The sequence below is a fragment of the Pungitius pungitius genome, chromosome 9 (assembly GCF_949316345.1).
Source record: "Pungitius pungitius chromosome 9, fPunPun2.1, whole genome shotgun sequence".
Classification (NCBI taxonomy): domain Eukaryota; kingdom Metazoa; phylum Chordata; class Actinopteri; order Perciformes; family Gasterosteidae; genus Pungitius; species Pungitius pungitius.
The window spans coordinates 16,898,543-16,921,333 of NC_084908.1; the positions used below are offsets into that span (position 1 = coordinate 16,898,543).

Sequence of the window (22,791 nt, forward strand, 5' to 3'; positions counted from 1 at the left end):
CAAAAAAAGAATAATTAGCACAACAGCACAGGCTTAATCCTGCAGGTATTCGCTTATGAAGCAAAGTAAATAATTGAAACTTTTATATAACAACTTTAATATTAAAATGTTCTTGTCAATCCGTGCACTCAAAACACACAAAGGTCAACCTTGTGGAGATGAAAGATAAAGAGTCAAAGATCACCAATGTCGGCGGGATTCTCCCCTGAATGTCTACATTGAACTTGATGGCAATCTATCAAACAGTTGTGTAGATATTGTAAAAATAAAGCAACATTTCCATTTTGATTTTATCAAGAGATTTTATTTGATGAAATTTTGTGTAAAGCTTCATCAGCAGAACAACAAGACAACCGCCTCATATAAAATATTTACAAAAGGCCTTTGCTGAAAATAAGATCCTTTGGCATACTGTATTCTCATATTGTTCATACTGTATTCTCACATTGTTCATACTGTATTCTCATATTGTTCATACTGTATTCTCATATTGTTCATACTGTATTCTCATATTGTTCATACTGTATTCTCATATTGTTCATACTGTATTCTCAATAGTGCAAGATAATGCAAAATACTGACTAATAGAAAGTGGCCCCGTCAATGTGTCTTGACTGCTTGGAAGATACTTTTAATCCCAAACGGGAAGCAAAACAGTTATTACAGTTATTATCTACTGACGGGGAGATGAGAATTGTATCAGTAGCAGCTTTCTGAAAGCTGCCTCAGCACCAGGTAATAATTCATGAAAAGACTCAAAAAGCGAGTGCATGTGCTCACGAGGCACTTTTTCACACAATTTCATGCAAAACGCTTTCTCCAGGATTCCTACCCAGCTCAGCACAGGCAACGAAAAGGAGTGGCCTCCTCTGTCATGCATGCCTGCAATCTTCAACAGGATATTTCCCCATTAAAACCTGCAGCTGGAGGGAGTCACGCAGTGTAATACAACAAAGGGGCTTTGAGCCCGAAAGAGAAGCCATCAGCAGAAACTACCAGAGGGCCGTTTCTGTGGCGAAGGCGGGCATCGGCCTGACGCGCTTCGGGACGACCACGCACTCCTTTGACGCGCATGAACCTGCAGATAAGGGGAAGCACTGGGATTTCTTTTAAGTCAAATCCTTTTACACCATGTTTGATTGATTTCGGGCGGCAAATACGGTGCATTGGCGTGGATCACGACGGACAACTTCCCCCCCCCCCCCCCCCCCCACCCCATGGTTTAACGGGCAATGAAAGCAGGATCAGCGGCGAGAGAAACCACCGTGGCCAATAAAATACAAATATTCTACTCTGTTTATTTTCTCTAAATGTAGGACGAGCATTTTAAGTCAATGTAACAGCTTAACTCTTGCACTTACTATTCAGTAGCTTTTGGACAAAAGCAAACAGCAGATAAATGTAATTTCCTGCAACACAGCGCTACGTGAAAGGCTCTGATCAAAGAGCCACTTATTTAACATCTGTAACTGCAATGGTTGTCCACTAAATACTTTCTGGGAGAATGCGTTGCAATGATGATTTCTTTGTTTGCTAGTGTCTATTAAGTGTTGTGATGCTGTGGCCTGGTCGTCACAGTGGGTTGTGTGTTCATGTAATCCTGGAGCGCTTCCTGCAGAAATCAAAAAAGAGAGAGAGAAAGGTGAATGTTACTCCTAAATAATATCAGGAGGTGCGATGGAGTATTCAGTCATTTTATAATGTGTGTTCTTAATAAGTGTCCTATTTGTTGGGGGGTTTGCAGCCGTGACAAACAGGTCGAAGCTGCAGAAGCGTGCACCCCCCCCCCCCCGCAGCAGTGCCAACATCGACATCTCTGAGTACGTAATGTGTACAGAGGGCCTCCACGTTGAGTGAAAGTCCCCTCTAGCTTTTGCACAGCTTTAGAAATAGAATCCTGAGGATAAAAAAGCTGTGTATAGATGATGTTTGGCCAACAAGTGGACCTTGACCTTGCCCCCGCCAGCGCTTCCAGTAAGGAGACCAGCACGGGGGTTATGTTGCGCCACACTTCAATACGCGCCTGGTGTAATCACTAGCAGGTGTTATGGGCGTTTGGGCGTTGAATCGGTATCGTGACGCAGGGGGTCACAGTTCATTGTTGATGTACCGAAACCAGCTGGTGAACCACAACAATTCACAGGCAGGAAATAACAAAGCATTTTGGAAACAGCCCAAGTCGACCTCGGACCGTTTGCATTACAGTGTAACAGGTATTTTTACTTGGTTTTGAGTGGATTTATAATAAAGAAGCACGTTGAACTCACACCTGGAGGAACGTTGCATGATAAATAATTGCTCATGCTGTTACATAGTGAATGTAATGAACTAGTTGTTAACGTTACAAGACAAGAAATAAAATATTAACAGGACTAAAGCTGATATACATAGATGGACTTTCTTTTTTACATTTATATTCATTTTGAAATCTAAAACCAATATCAAAGGAATATTACAACAAAAGATGGGGTTTTAAGCTTTTATGAGAATATCTCTCTGAACGTGAGAGACAATGATGATAATAAACTGAATTCATGATCAATAAACGAATAAAGTGAAAGATGTCCTCACCACAAATGGATTCATGCAAGTTTAGAGTCCTCTGAAGGGTCAGCTGTAACAAAGAAAACAATGAACACACACATTATTCAAATGTTCTCCTGTTTACCAAAAACACCATCTGATGAACTGAAGCCAACAGTTAAAGCTACAGTGACCTCTGCTGGATAAACTAATCCTACAGAGTTCTCCTCTCAGAGACAAACCATGTCACTCCAGTCCAACAAATAATACAATGAAGGTCTAGCACAACATCAACGATGACTAGGCCTATCGATTTTCTATACTTTAATGTCTTGCATGCTTTCACCCACAATCCTTTTTCATCCATTGGTCCAACTCTTCCATTTCCAGCTCTAGCACAGAGGGCACGTCTTCTTCAAACATGGGCCTGGAGGGTTAAAGGACACAAAAAGACTCAGAAAGCGGCAACCTCAAATATACTTATGTTGAAAGAAATTAATAGGTCTCTTTAAAAATTGCCAAAGGAGGTAAGAGCCCAGGATTGAATCTGTGGCCCTAAATACATCCACATGTTAATTGTTGTGATTTTGTTCTTGTTGAGTCGACTGTGTTTTGCCCCGATACTGTTTCTCAATTGCTTCCATTCACACCTTCGACGCCCCGTCTTCCAACCATTATTTGAGGGGCCTTTTTTTTGTTCCCCTGCAGAGCCGTGAGCATAAGAACTTGGCGAGAGGAGAGGAACCCGTTTGCCCCGTATATCCAGGCGAAGGCAGATTGGTGAGCTCGATACGTCAGTATAGAATGTTCTTGATGCTCTGAGTAGCATTAAAGCATCCCCCCCCCCGTTGACATCGGCTACTGAACCTTTCATTCTAATTAATCATTTCACGCTGCTGCAAACTAGCAGCTGAATTTTTTTTTTTTTTTTAAAGAGAATAAAATCTATACTTACATTGGCACCTTCTCTGAACTGGACCCATCCAAATATGGATCCTCTTTTCTCAGCTCTATGAGAAGAGGACACAGCTCAGTCATCTTTATTATGATAAAACAACATATTTAACAACATATTTATTTTAAGTTTTATTGATAGCAACCGTTGGTAGCTGAGTTACTTTATTGTAGTTCATTGAAAATGTAATAAAGTAAACAAAAACAAGGACAGATTTACCGTCTGTTCCTCGGTCACACAGAGATTTTTCGTGTTATTCTTAACGTGCAAAGATCATCTTTGTTTTGACAAGTTTAGGACTTGCGGGACCCCCCCCCTCGCGATGGACACACCTTGATTCCTCGCTTTTTGATTCCACCTGCGGTTGATGAAAATGCCGCCGACTACCATGCCGATGATGATGACAGCCAGCACCGCGGGGATCAGGATGATGATGAGACTCAAACCCTCCTCCTCCTCCTCCTCCTTCCACTGCTCCTCTCCCTCTTCCTGCCCCGGTGCAGCGCCTCGACCGGTACCGTTGCGGCCCTCTGTTGGGTCGGAGCTCTCTGCAGGAGCAAAGGCAGCCTCCCGTTAGATTTCTTACTTCTCTCCCGAATGTTGTGGGGGGGGGGGGGGGGGGGGGGGAAACACCGTGTTCATTGTTGTGTTTGATGTAAATGACGCGAGTAGTGCGTTACCATTGAGAGGGGGGCGGCTTCCCGAGCCTGTACCTTCTGCATCTGTGTTTTCATCTGGAAACGACAGGTCAAAGGACAGATGAGATGATTCTACTGAAGCGCGTCGGTTTTCTCCTGAACAAATTCACAATCTTTGATAGAACCCACACCAAGGGGGGGGGGGGGGGGGGGGGGGGGGGGCTTACTGTACTCTTCGGGCTTCGGTTCTTCAGTGGCATCGGAAACAGACTCGGGTGTTTCTGCAAAATCGGAGAAAGAGGCACGTGAACAAGACGGTACAGAGATTCATTCCGCTTGGCCTGGAGAGGATGAGGACACCCCGGAGCCACTATCTGACAGTCTGATCTCCTTCTGGAACCACAGGCCCGCAGGAATACGCTGGGTTAAAAAAGAAGAGGCTTTCCGCAAGTTTTGACTTGCAGAAAGCCTTCAGTCGGTTTTGAGCAGACAAGACCAGTTTGCTTCAAAAGTCTTATGAAATTAACCAGCCGTTTAACACAAAATTCCCTTGTGTTTGTTTGTTTCTGTCAATGGAAGTCATGATAAAGTATGTGTCATTATCCGATTCTAAATGAACTCGTCTCCGTAAACTAAATTTGTCCTGTTTAATTTTGTACTTATTGTACAATAACATGTTTTTAATGCTGCTCCCTTTACTAATAGTCACTATTGCGACATAGAAGTCTTGCCCTAGTTTCCACGTCCTTTTTTTCCTGATTATTTCTTGAATTTATTATTCTCGTCTCACCTGAGTGAAAACAGTTTCCTCTTTGGGTGTCTCAGTTTTATTTGGGCATAATTCAGCGCCTCTCATTGCGTTACGGCACCGTCGTACCATTGAAAGAGATAGTGAAACTTAAAAGGAAAACCTGTGCAGAGGTTGAATCCAACAGACAGCTTCTTCTGAAGGGATTTCATCAGCTCAGTTTGTACTGAGAAACTATTACAGTCCAATCAAACAGGAACTTCTCGGATAATTGTTTTTCGAGCCGTTGCTACAAAAATCTCAACTGTTGCAAAATGCAGCGACCGGACGGCAGAGTAGGTGGAGATATTCTACATGTTGAGCAACTAGTTACTCTGTCACGATGTTAAAGGTTTCACTTTGTGAGAAGAAGAAAAAAGTTCCTGTTTGCTTTAAACTAAAGAGGAATGGGAAAAAGAACATTTAAAAAAAAAAATACTAACAGTGTATAAAGATAATTTTGCTGAGCATGAATTCAAAAATTAAAATAGTGGAATTAGAAGCAGGAGAGAGTGAGCTTCTAGTAAAAGTACAACAAGTCAGAACTGTAACTTTTGGGCTTAAGTACTTTACTAAAATGCTTGGGTACTTTAGGGACTTGGCCCTTACTATTTAATAAATCATGAAGTTCCTCTCACAGCCCCAAAGTCAGAAGGTAAAGCACAAAAAGAGAAAGCAGGGAGTAGGCGGGAAAGCGCAGGTGAAACTAATCTCTGTAATCTGGACTAATCTCAAAGTCCTACCTGTCCCGGTCCGGGTGGTCAGCAGCAGCAGCAGCAGCAGCAGCAGGGGGGTCTTCATCCGAGGCCCTCTCATGTTACCAGTCCCACCAGCAAACATGGTGCCATTGTGTCACCACTTCCTTCTCTACTGTCACAGCATCACACTTCCTGCTCTGCCTTAACATATTCAAAAGGACGGAAAAAAAAAAAAAGGCTCACTCACGCACAAACACACCCTGAGACTCACTCGGATGTGATGCAATCGACTGTGTGCTTGTCGGCACAAGTCTGAGGGCTCCTCAGCTGCGCTGAAAACGCATTCCTGAACAGAACTTTAAGGTGGGGGGGGGGGGGGGGGGGGCTGTTCGGGTTTCTCCTCACAGAGTTATAGATGTGTTGAGCTGCTGCTTTAGGTTTAAGGTACTGAGGCGGCTGTGAATGCTTGTTTGGTCGTAGGAGAGGCAGGATTATAAGTGTCTCCGGGATATAAAAGAGAATGATGAAAAAAAACGATGAAGGCTGTTGAGCTTCTTTGGAGAAGACCACAGTGTTTCCCTCATCTGAGAGCAGGAACGTGGTGGTGGCAGGTCTCCTCATGGCAGAGCGATGCTTTTCAAACGACATCTCTTGTGTTGTAATTCTTGTCTGTGACAAAGGAGTCACTGCGGTATCCATGGCTCCTCTAACCATCTTTAGTGGACAAACACCGGCTTTGTTAGTGGTATTGAGATATTTGTCATTTACTTGAGTAGTATTGTGTATGGAAATCTGTATTTCTATACAGGGAATAATATTGTATTTTTGACTGATACCAGTTAGTTTATAGATCAAGATTTGACAAAACCAAACGTTGTGCTCATATTCCCATTTATTTTCAGTTTCACCAAATTGTGGTAGATTTACAAACATTAAAGCAGATTGTCAAAGGCTTTTGATTCAATAAGTATTTATTATGCATTTTAAATTCATCGGGTCTTCATCGCTCATCAGATTTTTTTTTTTTTAAGAATTAACATGGTAGTGTTTTATTCTTCTTTTGTTGGCAATGTGATGAAATCTGATTTCCCCACAGACGCTTATGACATTTCCTGTTGAACAAAAGAAAGAAGAAGACACATTTGCAAGAAGCATATTGAAACTGTGAACTACGGACCCTGATCAGACTACACGGGTGTGTGTGTGTGTGTGTGTGTGTGTGTGTGTGTGTGTGTGTGTGTGTGTGTGTGTGTGTGTGTGTGTCCACTACAACAGCATCAACCAGTACAAATGTTGGGCCCATGAACTAACTTCTCCTGTTGTTAGTACGTTGCACCTGATTTGAACATTATAGTGAAAATCAAACTAGGGGTCTGCTTCATTTCTGATCTTTTAGACATTGAAAACAAGCAAAGCCGGCGGCGCTGGAGGAACCTGACTGGTCTCAGTCTCCCTGTATCAGCTTCAACTGGACTGACCGGTATGATTGACACTTCATGACGGGTAGCGGGATAACCGTTTATAGGCCGCATCATGACTGTGTTTTATTATATTTGAATATTTATTCATGAATTTTATCTAGTTTTTAAATTAAAAAATGTCACATATAGCAACCAAGTTCAGATTAAATGTTTTTGTTTGTGAAAAGACCCTGAAAAGGGTTAAATAACTAATTAGTGTTTTTCTTTAATTATGGCCATGTGTCACAGTTTAAATAAAGCGCATCCCATCACACCAAGTTCATGTTTTCATTTGGATAATTAACTCGTTAGCTATCGAGTCGGAATAATAATTTGGATCACTTCAATGATCCGTTTTATTGTTTTTAATTTGTGAAACGTAAAAATACGGAACTGTTTTGTTTTTCTCTTCAACGCACACGGACAACATTTAACGACGGACCGGTGAACTTCCGGTCCGGGTGTCAACAGAACCACGCGTGCTTTCTATCCCTTAAGATGGTAAGACCAGTGGGCTGTAACCTATTTCTGTCACAGTACTATTCATTATTATAGTTTTGTTAGTCATCAGCTCACCGATTGTTTAACTTTAATAATTATTTTCCAGCCGAAGCCTGGAAAAGGAAATGCAAAATCCTCGGAGAAGGTTGTTCATCCTTACAGCAGGAAAGCAGCTTACCTCGCCCGGGAAGAAATCCGACTGAAAAAAAAAGATAGGTGCGAAAAACAATACAAAAACACATCAAATGAGATCATTAGCGACGTTTGAGCACGGCTGACTTTGCAGGTGTGTTCAAAATTGCTGAAACTAAGGCACTAAACGCGTTACAGACAACAGTTGACTTAATAATAATAAACCAACACGTTCCTGTGAAGCCTATAACGGAATTGAATGTGTTTGTTTTTATTTTGTATGAAAAGCTATGTTCTTCAAAGTGCAGACGGGTACATGTGTGGATTTATATATGTACATATTGGCATATTGTGTTGTTAAGTATTAAGTCACATTAGTTGGAAAATACTTGAGTAAAAAACAGTAGCAGCACATTTACACTCCGTTAATATTTGAATTTAATCCATCTTTGTTTAGCACACACAGTTCTAGAGTCGGATCACTTTAATTTAATTGTATTTTTATGATGCTGCAGGCAGAGGAGCGACAAAGCAACGCGTCTGAACAGCATTGGTAAGTCACCTTGTCACGCTTCATCAAATCCCTTGACATGGGTACTTTCTTTATTTAATTTGTTTCTTGAATCGCAGGTGAGAAGCTCTTGTGGTTTCAGGAGCAGTTGGATCCAGAAAAGAAAACTTACTCCAGAAAAGAGGCCTGTGACCTTGTTGAAAGGTAAAATATTTGATTTAAATTATTTTTGCATTAACTTAATCGCAATTTCAAATTTGAGAGTCCTCAAAATATTTAAATTTAGTTGTGATGTCTCGTGAACTTGTGTGTGTAGATACCTGCAAAGGTTTGATTCAGAACTCGAGCAGATTGAGCTGATGAACGGGATCAAAGGTCGGCAGGGTCGTCTCCACGGCGCCAGAGAGGCCGTCATCAAGCAGACCATCGAGCGAGAGCGAGCGCTGTATGAGGGCATCGGGTTCGGTGAGTCCTCGTCTGGGATCTAAATGCACACGTACGCTGCACTATTCAGAGTGTTGGGAAAAAAACCGTACCGATCCTGTGTTTTGCCTCATTGCAGAGATTCCAGACATCATCAATGGGAAGCATCTGAAAACATTCAGGTGAGTACAGTACATTTAGCCGTTTTATTACCATTTTGGTGTTTGAGAAGTAGTAGTTATATTCAGCTTCCATGATTTCACTAATAACAAAGTTAAATAAATATTGATTTATAAAATAAATATTGATTTATTTAACTACATAGTTAAAGAAATGTAAAATATTGACCTGTCACATCAATTTGAATAATTTTGGATCGTTTCTGATATTAAATATGATTTTTCGGTGATTCAAAAACCTCCATCTGTTAACGTTTGACATTTGTTGGTCCGTTATTTCGGCAGCGAGTGGACAGGTGACCTGAAGAAACTTCCTAATCTGAAGCTACGCAAGGTGTCTAACAAAGGTCTGGAAACAAAGAATGACGAAGAGGATAAACACGAAGAAGCAGAAGAGGATAAACGCGCAGAGGAAGATGAGGACGAGGATGATGATGAGCAGCTGGATGAAAAGGTGCTGATGTCGGCTTGACACTGCAGCTCTTCCAATTTGACTGTAGCCCAAAGCTCTGTGTGTCAATTCAGCACAGCTCACTGGATTACTCAATTCAGAAAATACCCCTTTTATTTAAAAAAAAAAAAGTGTGTTTTGTTACTTTGTGGGAAACTGCTGCTGCTCCACAATTGTACCGAATGTGATGCTGAAACTAAAGTTCTATCAGTTTGTCTTCTTGTTGCATCAGTGACTTCAAACCAGCATGTAAAGGGGTTCTACATTCATTTTTTTATTGCACAAACAAATATGAATTGTATGTAACTGAAACACTCCCTTTCACCAAATCGGAGATACAAACAAAGGTTGCGTGCTTTATGTCGTGGTGGCTACAAGACAGAAGTTTTCTGTGACGCTGATTAAAAAACCCAAATATCACCTTTAGAAAAATGACACTGTGTAAACAGTTGCTTTTTTAGACTGACCGCTCAGTGGTTGGATGGCAACCATTAACAAAGTGACATAAATGTTATATAACACAACTGTGTGAAGCTGCAAACTGTTGAAAAAAATATTTTGGGATACTTTAGATTTGCTATTTTAAAATAAGTATTATTCTAACCTACACTAATAAATTAATCTTGACATTTTTCAGAATTCAGCTTGAGCTAAATACCTCTTTCCTTACTTGTGTTTACTCTTTGGTTTTCTGAAAACCTGAAACTGAGCTCAGGCCTCAGTATGATTCGAACTTAAGAGCCGGTTTGTCTGATCATCATCCGAATCCTTCTATTCTGTGTTTGGTCACTTTAGAGAATGCTTGACCAAGTGTGCAAATGACGCCATGAAAACCCGTCTCTATGACAACGGAGCTGTGTCTGCATCTGCGTTCTTCCTGACTCGCGGCTGCTATTTTGAGCGGATAGGTGTGTTCAAACTGGTGAGTATAGCGAACTGCAGCGATCGATTCCTTGATGGGGAACTGGTGCAGAAGGTGCAGGACCACCGAAGACCTTCCCCAGCCTTGAAGGTCTTGTTTAAGTGCTGATTACGCAGTCTAACAGTAATACAAAAATATCTCAGTGCATCAAACAATTTTACCATCAACTGTCAGACACCAAATGTGGTGAAACCGAATGGCATGAGCAGCTGACCCGTAGGGCGCTAGTAGTCTGGCCTGTGAGGATCAGCCTTCAAGTGAAAAGCTGCTCCTCTTGAGCATACTCAAAATCTATTTAAACGGTTTAACTGCTACCATTTCTCAATAAATGTTGTATAGGGGTGGCGCATGGAGTAGAGTAGTTAGAGCCAGACACTACTCCTGTGTGCATGAGGGCGGATGGGTTAAAAATGTAAAACCATGCGTTAGAATGCAATGCAAGTCGCTCTGGATAAATGACACGTAATACGATGTAATATCTTAAAGAGTTAAACGGTTATTTGTTAACATCTCTTGTTTGGAACATACTGACACCCTTTAAAAGCCCCTTGAGCGTGTACACAACTCTTAACTTCGTCAGTGCGGTTTGAGAAAGTGCATGTGGGAGTAAAACTAAATATGTTACATAACTACAGTCTTTACAAACTTTCCCGAGACCAATGAAGGACATCGGATCATCGGTAACCACCGCTGAGAGGAGAACCACTCGCACGTTGCACGAGTCCACGCCGGCTTGTGTTGTTGTGGCGACCGGGATGTGCTCAGACGGGGCTTTGCGCCGGCGCCACCGCGGCCTCCACCGACGTGTCCGAGTCCGCCTGCGCCTCCGGGGCCGGGACGGGAGCCGGGGCCTCCGCGGTCTCGTGCCTGCCGTTGGTCAGCGTGCTGTTCCGGGCCTGAGGGACGTGCAGTTCTTTCTCGGGGCAGTTCTGCACGGTGATGATGCGGTTGAAGGCCTTGAGGCGGCGCCACAGCTGCAGGTAGATTTTACACTGGATGTACATGAAGATGAGGCCGCCCGTGAGGCTGATGGCCACCAGGACCAGCTTGGTCCAGAAGGGCCACTCCAGCACACCTGAGGAAACTCACACACACAGTTACATTGAAACCGCAGGGCGCGGGATGGATCACGATGGTGCTGTGTGCAGAACTGTGCTTACCATCATGCGTATAGTATTTCAGTAGAGCAATTCTCCGAAACTCTGCAATCAAGAGTGAGTGTGATGTCCCTTAAATTCTACGACGTCTGAAGGAACTCGGGATGTACCGATGCCAACATTCGATATGAGGTCGAAGGTCAAATAGTTTGATCGGATATCAGAGACAATTGATCCAGTCAATTCATTTTCATAGGAGTACATTAAATATGTACTGCACTGAATTGAATAATTCATTGGTGGATTAAAAGTTTGGCTTAATAAACTCCTGTTCATTTTGAAAGGGTTTTTACAAAGTTGGCGTCAGTTTATTACGTTGAGAATGAATACCAGTAAATGTGTATTTAATGCATGTCATTTTAACATCGTCTTCCACAAACTTAGGAAAGCCTAATTCCAGCCAGATGTTGCCTCACACATAAAAGATTGATCCTAGTCTCTCCCACACAGTGAGACACACACACCTTATGAATTAGACACTGATATCAGATCGGTCCTCCGTATCGGACGACACCCAAAGCTCAGCTATTGGAAACGAAAAGTCAGATCGGTGCATCCCCAAATGAAAAAATATCTGTTTGGCTGTTATTTATTCGATACGGTTATCATATCTGAGGTGAATAATACAGCACAACACACCATCCACTGACACAACAACGAACAAAGTGAAGCACTGACGGGTTTCTAAACTCAAATAAAGTCGCCAGGATAACTGTTGAATTCTGGTCCTTGTAATGAAATCTGACACAAGCGGGTTTATACTAAACAATATGCAAATACCTTTTTCTAGTTTGGGAGAAAACATGAAAACCGTGGGAGACGACACAATATTAACGTATCCTCAAACATCACAACACCACAGTCAGACGGGGGTTTAGATGAACAGGTGCTGCCCACTGTAGTTTCTGACCACGGGGGGGCGCTACAGTGCTGCACTCAAAGCCTCTGTTAGTACCAGGGGACAGTGTTACAAACCTGTGTGGAAGGCACTGTACATATAGACATGATTACATAATAGAAGAACTGCCACTATACTTATAGCATTAATAAAAAGTTTTATTATGGAGTTCTATTTTTCACTTATTCTAATTATTTTCATTCTGTGTCGGCATGAAATATCAGTCCGACACAGACTCAAATAGCTGCATCGAGTATCGAGAGACAAAGGGCCGATCTGATATCAGATACTGTCATTTTATGAAATTAGAATTAATTAAACTCTAGTATCGGCCAGTTGTTGAGTAACCAAAGCTCAGGTATCGTGGCGAAGACAGTCGGATGAGTGCATCAGTTTTTTTTAGCCTCTCTAGTAAGTGAGCTTTTTTTTTTTAAAGGCTTTGTTCTTAAAGGTGAACAAAAAAAAAAGGAAAAGTAAGGTTGGCAAATGTTTACTGAGGTAGGACATGTTTGCTAAGCCTTACTCACCAAAACCTTTAAGTGAAGAACGTTGTTTTTACAATTAAAAACACTTTGACTCCGTGTGTCTCTGGTTTATGAGAGAGAGAGAGAGAGAGAGAGAGAGAGAAAGAGAGGATGGGGGAAGGTACTCACCGCTCTTCCCAAGTCGGATCTCTTCTTCGGTTCTCCTGGCCAGAACGTAGACTGAACACGACATACACAGCAACGCTATCAGGTGAAACAACACCGAGCAGAAGATCTTCCTCCTCTCCGCCGTCGTCATGTTTAGCCTCTCCCACTGCAGGACGGGGAGAGGCAGAGGGGGAGGGGGGGGGGGGGGTGTTCATTCATTGGTTGAATGTTCCTTACAGCGGTGAATTCGACTGAGGAGCGAGGGCCGTACGTTGCGTAAAGGTTTGAGCTTCGTCTCCATGACGAAGTCGAACTTGCAGAGCTCGCAGCAGCGAGTGTCCGAGGATTTGATCCACTGGTTGAGACACGTCTGGTGGACGAAAATCAGGCTCCCAGTGCAACGGCACGGCATTATCAGTGGGCACTCGTCGTCCCCCTCACAGTGGCAGATCCTACACACACACACACACACAGAATAGAAACAAATAGTACACACACACACACACAGAATAGAAACAGAGTACACACACACACACATAAAACCATATTATCACACAGCTTATTCTGCATCCTTTTACAGAGAGAGACCCCCACTGACCTGCAGGCCTCCATCTCGGAGTCATCTGAGTACTGCCGCACCGCGCCTCCGTTCGCCCCGCAGTCTTTCTGCGGCGAGGGAACGGCCATGTCCCCGCCCCCGGACCCCCTTTCCTGGTAGCTCCTGGTGATGAGCGCCTCGCCGTCCTCCGCCATCGAGGAGCTTCCTCCGGACTTGTGGCTCTTCTCCTGGTCCCGGTCGCGGGGGCCTTCCGCTTGCGGAGTGCGCGCGTCCCTCTTGATGGATCCGCCGCCACTGTGGCGCTTCTTGAGGCCGCCGCCGTCCTCCTTCCCGTGGTCCGAGCCCAGCGACCGCAGCTCCACCACCTCGGCTTTGTCGTCCCCTCCTTTGCCCCCGCTCGCCGCCTCCCTCTCCCGGCTGCTGCCGCTGCGGCGCCGCACTCTCCGGGCCTTCTCTTTGCTCCAGCTGCGGGCCTCGCGCCACGCCTCGTCGTCGGAGGTGGAGTCTGACCGCGGAGGCGGTGGCTCGCGCCGGTTCTTGGCGCAGCGCTCCCTCTTCTCCCCGGGCTCGCCGCGGTCCGAGCTGAGGCTGCGGTCGCTCTGCTCCAGTTTGCCGTTGGCCTCCACGCAGGCGGCGGCGGCGGGACAGCCGCTCTTCTTGCGGCGGTGGCGGCGCTTCACCTGCTTCTTCTCTGGAGCGGCGCCGGGGGCGGGCGTCTCCGGGGCGGGCTTGAGCTTGATGTTTTTCCGCGATTCAGAAACATCCTCCTCTAGAGGGGTCAGGGGGCTCAGACTGAACAAATAAGCACACACACACACACACACGCACACACACACACACACAATAAGGTGAAACGAGATGGAAAAGACATGAATGTGATGACTCTAAATCTGACCTTTTCTGCCAATACAATCAATAAATTTCCAAAGGAACTAATTCTAAAATCACTAAGTAGCTCACAGTAGGATCAGTTTTATTTATTGATCTAAATGATCCTACACACACAGCAGATAAACAGAAAGTCCACGCACATAAGAGCAGTTGGTTGGGGAATGATTTAGTTTTGGGGGGTTTCTTTTGCATCCTCGACCAAAGTTTACCAAGATTTGCAGATAAAGTTGAACCCATGATGATGCACAGCCACAAACACCCACTAACCTTCAGACCCCCCCACTCAGAGTCCATCACTCATATAGTCCAGCAGATTAAATGAATATTCCATGAGAATCGTGCACAAATAACGCCTTTCTAAGTACTACTTTCAGAGAAGCTTTTCCAGTGTAGAACTTGAATGGCTAGACATAATTTGTCATCTATGTATTTTGACACAAGAAATTTAATGTTACTAATTCAAATTCAATATGACTGATATTTCTCACAATAATGGCCAGTTGTTTTATAGATTTTCAAATTTGCAGAGCAATTTCAGCTCTCTATATAATGGGACATTTGCCCTACCAACCGCACCAAAATGTGAAGCCATTGTAACTTCTCTAGTTTATTCTTTGTCCCCTAAGATATCAAAAACATTTAAAGAATATGTCTTCCACAATGCTATTCCAAATACACAAATGCTTATTGAGAAATGCATAGCAGCACAGTCATTGTGTTTGACCTCTACTGGTCTGAAGTCTGAAACAAGGTCAGAAGGAGGAAGACGCAGGGTGACAAAACAAAACAAACCACCCAATTGGAGAAGCTTTCTGCGAGATAATTACAACAGAACTGAGCTTTTCTGCCCTTCTAGTCGACCAAATTGTGATACTGTGTCTAGATGTTGTGATTGTGACCAAAGGGGAAGTCCTTAAACCACGAAAGAGGCTGACGGCAGAACCTCCCTGCACGACGTGCACGCAGTTTAGCATCAGATGGAACCCGTAGGCCCGTGGTACCGACTAGCTTGTTGTTGCAGTCGGTGTTGAGAGACTCTCTGGGATGGAGGCTTGGAACTTCACTGGCTGTGAGGACTTATCAGCCTTTTGTGGTAAAGGCAAAAAGACTGCAGTGTAAACTGTAAGTGTGCCCTGGAGGTTCTTATGTGTTCCACAATTGTAGTTAATTGGCTTACATCTTAATTTCATAATTACAAAATAATAAAATCAATTAAATTCGGTATATTTTTCTAATGAATGTGAAACGCATTAAATGAAAGCTTTCTCGTTTACGGGAAACAATGTAATTGAAGCGAAATCAAAACTTCCAAATTGCCTAATCAGAATAAAATGATGAAGATGGGTCGTTCTGAGCATGCTATTCGACAGATGGCGGTCCAAGCACTCGCATACAGCACACCTGTTCACACTGCCACACAGTCACATGACTGAGTCCGTCAGCTGCAACTGCATCACCAGCAGGTATAATAACACGACATCTTCCCCTCACTGTGGGAGCATCATTAGCTCTCAGCGTACCGAGTCCCCCACTCGGTGGAGAAGGAGCTGTGCACGTAGACATCACAGAGAGACCCGTGGATGCTGCTCAGCTTCTACTGTAATTCTGGGTAAGAGTGAAAGAGACAGCTGTCTCACCTGCATATGTCCTGAGAAGACGTGGTGATGGACGTTCTTGAGGCTGTAGTTATTCCTGTTGTAGAGTTGCTGGCCTAAAAAAAAAGCACTTCAATTTAGCAGTTCATCACAACACCTTCACACACTTTTGAGTGACTAAAAAAAGAATAAAGATTTATATTGAAAATTGAGCATTAGCTAGTTGCTAAAGGGGCAGAATATTATATTCCATTTCTGCTAGTAGATCCACCAACATGCTATCGCCACAACAGTGTGCTGAATGCGATCTGTAAATAAGACTTCCTTGAACAATCAAAGCTTGGGAGCTGTGACCTTGATTTTGGCCCTTTAAGAGCTCTGCTATTTAGCGGTTACCTTGGAAATGTTGCTGGATCGACTCCCCGAGCGCCCGGAGGCCTTCTTCCGCTGAGGTTAGGGGGGGGGGAATGGAAAATCATTAAAAACCACAGAGAAGTGCGTGATGCTTTAATGGCTTCAGTGGGACATTATATTTTAAGACAAGTGGTTGCTTTAACTCAGCAACTGAAACCGAATTATTCAAATAAGCAGCTTGTATTCAGAGTCATGTGGTGTTGGCCGCCTGTTGATTGGTTGAGGTCCAGCATCAGGAATCATGCGTGGCCACGTGTGCTTGTTATTTCCTTGTGACCCGAGCTAAAGCCACTCAATCCTATTACCTGGCCGTCCTCTTATGAGTGCACAAGATGACGCTCTGCACTGCGTCTCTATTTTAAGCAAACTAAGAGCACTTTTTCTAGGAGTGCACAAACTAAACCGCGAGACCTCGAACTCATTCCTGCGACATGTGATCTCTTAACCTCCTGCGGCATCTTACACGAGTTCCAGTGAGCAATAGACGGGTCTAAACAGCAAAAAAAACACAACTTTCCCAGGTATCAGAATCATTATTGTCCAACACAAACAAGTAACAAGCTGGCAAACTCTATCAAAAAGATCCAATGTTATATTATTAATTGAAATCATGATATATAAGCATTTGTGCAAAAGTGATTGAGGAATTATTTATTATTGCATAAGATTTGCCTGTGTCTCTATGCTCACTTAGAGTATTGTTGCCGCCGGGATTCGGTCCATATAAAAAGAATGAGGAGTGGGCGGCATTTTCCAAAACACCAGAATCTCTTTGCAGGTGTCTAAACAGGGAATGTTGACTCGACACTTACTTGGTTGGTAAAGCGCTATGTAGGAATTACCAGATTTATCAAGAAAATATACAGACCTGAAGAAGTAATCGCAGCAAGTAATCAAATCGACCTCTCCACCGACAACACTTCCAGGTGGCCGCACTGGTGATGCTACTGGCGGCCAGGTGCATTATGGGATTAAATATGTCTTGTCTCTGGGACACCTGCAGCCTCAGCTGTCTAGTAAGTAAAAATGTCTCGTAAAAGTGCTGGATTCTTCATGTGCCAACAATTCAGCAACTAAAGTTTACTAGCGGATTCTTTTTCTCATTTTTTGTCCTCTATTTTTAGCGTTTGTTTGTCTTTGTTGATTTGTCTGTTGATTTTGACAGAAAAAGAGGTAACTTGAAATATAAGTGAGGCATGAAGTGAGCTGTTCAAATGAGCTGTTAGAAACAATTAAAAAAAAACTAATTCATGTCTAGTTGTATAGATGTGTGATTTGGGGCTTTTCAAATACTTTTATTTGAATGTCTATGGCCCAGAATAATAAGGTAATGAGTCTATATAGATAATAAATAAACTATTGTAGGATGAATTTATTGTTTTTTTAAGGAATTTGATCAGTATAACACCTAAAAAACTGAACTGAAACTAAAAGACTAAAAAGAGATCAAGAGCTCAGAATCAGCAAGGCAGCACCAGAGCTTACAACAACACTATATATATATATATATATATTTACAACCTACACACATACACAGTCTGTGCAAATAAGAGAGGTACTGACAAGTAAAAGACAGCATCTTCTAAGCTGATCAAGGGATTTGCTGATAGCCTGGTTAAAATCAGCAGACCTGTGTAAAGTCAAAGCAGACACGGTGCGCTGGGTGTCGGATCGACTGCAGACGTGTACGAAAGTACTCTTGTGCCTGTAGCATCTGTGCAGTGGATGCATCTCTATTGTACCGACACTCGGATTGACCAGCTCTTCACACACAATACAAACGGATAGAGAAGAAAATGCTGATAACATTTTCCTTCATTAATACACGGTTTATTAGTAAAAGTCTACGGTTTTCATGCATGTAATCGTTTTACTCCTCAAAACAAGCAAACGAAACCGGTCACATCCAGTCCTTCAATTAACAGACGCAACAAAGCGTTTGCTAACGCTGCAAGACGAGTTAATTAGACACGCGATGGCGTTCCGTCCTGCTGGAGGGTCGACCTACGCTTCATCGCTAATTATTGCTGCATCAGAGACATTTTCCTTCCCGTTGGTCACGTCCGCTCCTCCAGATGCCGTTGGCCTGCGTGCTCTTTTCCGCCGAGAGGATTAGATGATGCAGCGCGGAGCGAGGACTACTATGGTGATGACTTGTCATGACATGTTTAATAAAAGCTAATGGTTGTTTTGTGAATAAGTTAGCCTGGTAACCACACAACCCAATAAGGGCCTTCTCATTCTGACCCTTTATTAACTACATGATGGCCTTCACAGAATGTGTACAGTACAAATGTCATTCAAAGAGGCAGCAACTACGACTCCTAGATGCAGATGTTGTGATCGCTGTGATTAAATGACCTCGGGATATTGTCCCAGATGTGAGAAAGTTAACCCATATTCGTCCCACAGTAAATCCATAAAAGATTGTTTCCATTTGATTCTTAGTCAGGTAATTGATGATACACTTACATTCATTCTCAGTGTGCACTCCGGGGCTGCATGAACACAAACTAACTCTATCTACTTTAAATGCTCCCTGTTGCCAGAAAAAAAACCCTCTAAAATGTGACACTATGGAGGAGAGAGCATCAAACCCCAAGTGAGGGAACGGTGATAAAAGGTTGCTGGAGTCCTACATGAAATGTACGTGAAGTGACCGAGAAAAGACCGGAAGCCGACACGCAAACACCATGAAGATCAAAGCTCAAGGACCATCGAATCACTCCGACCTTCTGACCACACAAAGCTGGTAACTTCAATCTCTGTAATCTGACTAACTTTACATTTAGTTTTAAGCCTTGACCGAAGGACAAAAGAAATGGTGCGTTTTTGTTTTCAGGCGCCTCAGAGGCTCGAGGACTGAGCGAGGAGCTCAGAAACTCACCTCCGCCTTGTCTTTGGAGCGGGCAGCACTCCTGCCGCTGCCGGCCGTCTCCTTGGCCGGAACCACAGTTATCTGTTGCGTTGGCATGCCGCTGTTTCCAGGCAACGCCGCTTCTCCTACAGCATCCCCGTCCGACCCGCGGCCCCGCGTGCGATCCGCCCCCCCAGCCACGGCCGGCTCTCGCTCTCCTTTATCGGCCCGATGCGGATCATCGAGAGGAGCGGAGTTCAGGACCGGATCGCTTCACCGCGGCAACGCGAGGACAGCTCCAGAGATGGTGGGGTTGTGAGGTCGTCATGACAACTGGGTAACTAACCAACAGGGTGCTCCACCTCACCCTGCTGAGAGAGAGAGAGAGAGAGAGAGAGAGAGAGAGAGAGAGAAGAGTTGAGATGAAGCTAAGGAGTAAACAAGGAGGTGTGTGCTGTCGCAATGAGCCCGTGTGTGTGTGTTTGTCCGTACATGTGTGTGTCTGTGGTGTCTCTCTCGGTGGATTCTGTCGTGCTTGCCGGGTAATGGGCATACGGCCCATAAGGATTAGGGTTTAGACTAACCTCAATCTCCTCCTCTGACCAGTGCTGCTGCTAATGAGCTTACACAATTTGTGCACATGCACAGCAGCAACACGCACGCACACACACAGCCTGATTGTTGGGACTCCCTGATGAGAAACAATGCGCTGATAGAAGTTTAGCTGCCTCATTTTGACTCATGTTGAACGAAAAGAAACGAAGGTCCACTAATGTGCGAGCGGAAATGAAGTGAGGAACTTCATGCACTTCACAGATTGTGTGCGTGTGCGTGCGTGTGGGTGTTTGTGGTAAGAGCGTAAGCCTATTTCCAGCCGTCTCGGGTCATGAGGATTATGATTGATATAACTGGAAAATTGGTGATCTAGAAAGAGCGGCCGGTGAATGAGGCGAAGGGGCAAAGAAGGCTAAGTCCTCCAGAGAGATGCAGTTTTTAAATGTCACAAATAAAAGGTCCAAGATGCATTATTGGAAAGATTTTTGATGAATTACAAAGACAAATGAACCCCCACTGCACCTGGAATGTCGCATGTTATTAATAATTCATCTTCCCTGCTCATAATGTCACTACTTGTTTACACGGTACATCTGCGAGTATATTATACTACTTGTACCTTCTGTCTCCAGACTGCGTGCGTGGTTGTTCTTTTTTTAGACAGCTGTTTTTTTTCACTGTTTTACTGTTGAATGAGTTTCACTTCTGTATTATAGAACTTCATTGCAGCTCTATTTTCTGGTTCTTCAGCAGAAGTGCTACAAAAGGTTTAGTCTATCCTTGCCTTTGCCGGCGATGCATTTGCTGGCAAAAAACACCAAGAGAGCTCGCAACCACTCAAAGCTCGTCCGTCACATGGTTTCTTTGCGAAGAGTGCGAGTTTCTAACACTCTGAGGTGTGCTGCCAACACGTCTAATCGCTCAAACAAATCACCCCGAGCAAATACCCCGAGAAACCTTCCCTGACCCTTGAAATCAACACACACACACACACACACGCAGGTATGAGGCCCATCAATAATTAGGGTTAATATGGTCTCAATTGAACTTCAGAGGGGGAAGTGCTTGTCTGCTCTTCACATCTCTAGTGTGTGAAAAAGAGGGAGGTGTGTCATGTCATGAGGCTGCTGTGTGAGGGTCAGCATCTAAACGCTGCAGCCACACGCTCCAAGTAAGTGTCTCGTCGCGAATTTTGATTCACTCTGGTGGGGGAGGATTTTCACCTTTGAGGGGGAACGGCCCGGTTTTCTGAGGTTTTGAGGCGCAGATGTCCTCTCTGGTGACCGAGCTGGAGGCGTTGTTGATCTTGTTCTCTCTCCTGGTCTTCGCCCTCTTCACGCTCACTGGGATGCTCGAGGAGGGATGTGCACGCCGCCATGGTACGACTGCAAACACACACACACACACACACCTTATTCACTCAATGGGGCACAAACTTACTTTGCATTGAAACAAATCTATGGACTAAATAGACTACTGGGGGGACCGACTTTGTTTTTTTGGACTAACTTTGTTAAAACTTATGTTAATCTTTTTTTGTGGATAGAATTTGGTTTGTCAACCTTTATGTGATGGAGAAAACTTCATCCAATACCAATGAAACCAATAAACTGGCAACGGGGTGTGTAGTATGTGTGTAGTATACATTGATTGCATTGAATACAGATGACCCAAAAATCCCAGCGGCATCAGTATATTATGCTGCATAACGGCAAGTTCACCATGACAACTGTAATACTTGTTTTCATAGAGCTTTTCACGGTTGTGTCCCTATTTTTTACTCTTATGTTTAACAGCCTTTAAATTAGTGCTGCTAATGTTTAATCATTTTGGAGCATGCAGGTTAATCTATGACCCCCACAATCAGAACAGACCGATGTACGACGTATAAAGCGCATAAAACTGAGAAATGTATACACATCACCTGAGGAACCGTCCCAGCTCCAAAGGTCCACTTTGTAGCTTTTACGGAAGCTTTCCTCTGCGTTTAAACGTACGTTCATGATTCAATGAATGTTCACCACTCGTAATGACACAGCAATTTCCTTCTTCTTTCAATGTGTTAAAAATATAGAAGGGAGGGAAACCCAAAAGTTTATTTTCTATCCAACAGAGACCAGTCCTCCACAGAACGAGGAACTCGTCGTCTGAGGAGATTCACCAGAATGAAAAACTTCGGGGGAGGCCTTCAGCGCTCCCCCCACCCCCCCCCCTCTCTTGCTCCCCGTCCGTCCCGATGAGGACGAGTCGGCTGAAAGACCCGTGTGAGTGTGTGTTATCAGTCACCGAGGGCAAAGTCTAACTGGGGACTTCTGAGCGCGTGTGCGTACGTTGTCATTCGAACCCACTCAGGCCTCCAGGATGTGGCACAAAGGAGCGGCCTAGATTACACTGTATAAGAAATAAGTCAATAAACAAGCGGCTGCTTCGGCAGACGGAATCCCAACCCTGCTTTCTTTCCTCTTTGAGAGTGTGTGTGTGTGTGTGTGTGTGAGGACGCAGAGTAGAGGTTTTTTTTTGTCTTCACATCTGAAAATAGATTCCTCCTAATTCTTTCTACTGGTGAGTTGCACAAGCTTTGCTAACTTGTCTTTTGCGCTTTGTTGAATTTGCTCAACAAGAAACAACGGACATCTCTGCTCAAAGTTTACAGCTACAGAAACGCTTTTTTACACGCTACAGGAATTTCTCATCTGGGATTACAGGGTGGAACCTGTGTGAATGAGCTGATTTACAGCGTCAAGAAAAACGTGTGAATCACAGGCCATTAAGATTCATTCATATAAAGGCAAATGGCGCCGATGTAAATTATACTCGCTAATGTGTTACTTGATGCCTCTTAAGAATTCCAGTGAACTGTCCGTCTTTTCAATTTACTTGAAGTGGTGTTAAAAAAAATGTTTAGTCATGGATTCATACTCTGTCTGTTAACTTGGGGAAAAAAGAACGTATTTTTATTCTGAACAGTGACATGTTTTGATTGTTAATACGGTGAAAATCTTCACGATGCTCTGTAGAACTGAAGAGCATGAGTCATTATAACCGATTGAGGC

General features: G+C 43.8%; 3 protein-coding genes across 6 annotated transcripts; 1 reads left to right on the forward strand and 2 right to left on the reverse strand.

The window, feature by feature from the left end:
* Positions 1 to 290: 290 nt before the first annotated feature.
* tmem154 (transmembrane protein 154) lies at positions 291 to 5,803 on the reverse strand. Of its 2 annotated transcripts, none has more exons than XR_005120346.2 (8): positions 5,647 to 5,803; positions 4,344 to 4,397; positions 4,159 to 4,212; positions 3,811 to 4,026; positions 3,479 to 3,533; positions 2,847 to 2,950; positions 2,572 to 2,614; positions 291 to 1,612 (listed from the first exon to the last, which is right to left on the reverse strand). XR_005120346.2 is itself a non-coding variant. In XM_037472262.2 (8 exons), the coding sequence occupies exons 1-7, from the start codon at positions 5,741 to 5,743 to the stop codon at positions 2,583 to 2,585; spliced, it is 585 nt and encodes a 194-aa protein (XP_037328159.2). In that variant the 5' UTR covers positions 5,744 to 5,803; the 3' UTR covers positions 291 to 1,612; positions 2,572 to 2,582. The 2 variants fall into 2 exon arrangements, 1 of the variants encoding a protein (XP_037328159.2); XM_037472262.2 differs by having other exon boundaries at positions 2,874 to 2,950.
* Positions 5,804 to 7,465: 1,662 nt separating this feature from the next.
* On the forward strand, positions 7,466 to 9,520 carry tma16 (translation machinery associated 16 homolog). The gene is made up of 7 exons (XM_037472261.2): positions 7,466 to 7,562; positions 7,669 to 7,778; positions 8,210 to 8,247; positions 8,325 to 8,409; positions 8,522 to 8,670; positions 8,768 to 8,810; positions 9,093 to 9,520. The coding sequence occupies exons 1-7, from the start codon at positions 7,560 to 7,562 to the stop codon at positions 9,277 to 9,279; spliced, it is 615 nt and encodes a 204-aa protein (XP_037328158.2). The 5' UTR covers positions 7,466 to 7,559; the 3' UTR covers positions 9,280 to 9,520.
* On the reverse strand, positions 9,509 to 21,066 carry marchf1 (membrane-associated ring finger (C3HC4) 1). 3 transcript variants are annotated; one of them, XM_037472258.2, is made up of 9 exons: positions 20,962 to 21,066; positions 19,214 to 19,554; positions 16,309 to 16,359; positions 15,955 to 16,028; positions 13,466 to 14,218; positions 13,139 to 13,319; positions 12,889 to 13,033; positions 11,341 to 11,382; positions 9,509 to 11,255 (listed from the first exon to the last, which is right to left on the reverse strand). In XM_037472258.2, the coding sequence occupies exons 2-9, from the start codon at positions 19,298 to 19,300 to the stop codon at positions 10,942 to 10,944; spliced, it is 1,647 nt and encodes a 548-aa protein (XP_037328155.2). In that variant the 5' UTR covers positions 19,301 to 19,554; positions 20,962 to 21,066; the 3' UTR covers positions 9,509 to 10,941. The 3 variants fall into 3 exon arrangements, with proteins under 3 accessions (XP_037328155.2, XP_037328156.2, XP_037328157.2); XM_037472259.2 differs by having other exon boundaries at positions 19,214 to 19,551; positions 20,962 to 21,058; XM_037472260.2 differs by lacking the exon at positions 11,341 to 11,382.
* Between the last annotated feature and the right edge of the window lie 1,725 nt (positions 21,067 to 22,791).

What these genes read in the sequence shown, in the direction of transcription:
- tmem154 (XM_037472262.2), bottom strand. Translation starts at nt 5,743, where the DNA reads ATGTTTGCTGGTGGGACTGGTAACATGAGAGGGCCTCGGATGAAGACC. An exon ending in ACCGAAGCCCGAAGAGTACA is followed by an intron (nt 4,213 to 4,343) that starts GTAAGCCCCCCC and finishes TGTCGTTTCCAG; the next exon opens with ATGAAAACACAGATGCAGAA. An exon ending in TCAAAAAGCGAGGAATCAAG is followed by an intron (nt 3,534 to 3,810) that starts GTGTGTCCATCG and finishes CTCTTCTCATAG; the next exon opens with AGCTGAGAAAAGAGGATCCA.
- marchf1 (XM_037472258.2), bottom strand. Translation starts at nt 19,300, where the DNA reads ATGCCAACGCAACAGATAACTGTGGTTCCGGCCAAGGAGACGGCCGGC. An exon ending in TCTTCTCAGGACATATGCAG is followed by an intron (nt 14,219 to 15,954) that starts GTGAGACAGCTG and finishes TTATTTGTTCAG; the next exon opens with TCTGAGCCCCCTGACCCCTC. An exon ending in TCCGAGATGGAGGCCTGCAG is followed by an intron (nt 13,320 to 13,465) that starts GTCAGTGGGGGT and finishes GTGTGTGTGTAG; the next exon opens with GATCTGCCACTGTGAGGGGG.
- tma16 (XM_037472261.2), top strand. An exon ending in GCCTGTGACCTTGTTGAAAG is followed by an intron (nt 8,410 to 8,521) that starts GTAAAATATTTG and finishes TTGTGTGTGTAG; the next exon opens with ATACCTGCAAAGGTTTGATT. An exon ending in AAGCATCTGAAAACATTCAG is followed by an intron (nt 8,811 to 9,092) that starts GTGAGTACAGTA and finishes TTATTTCGGCAG; the next exon opens with CGAGTGGACAGGTGACCTGA.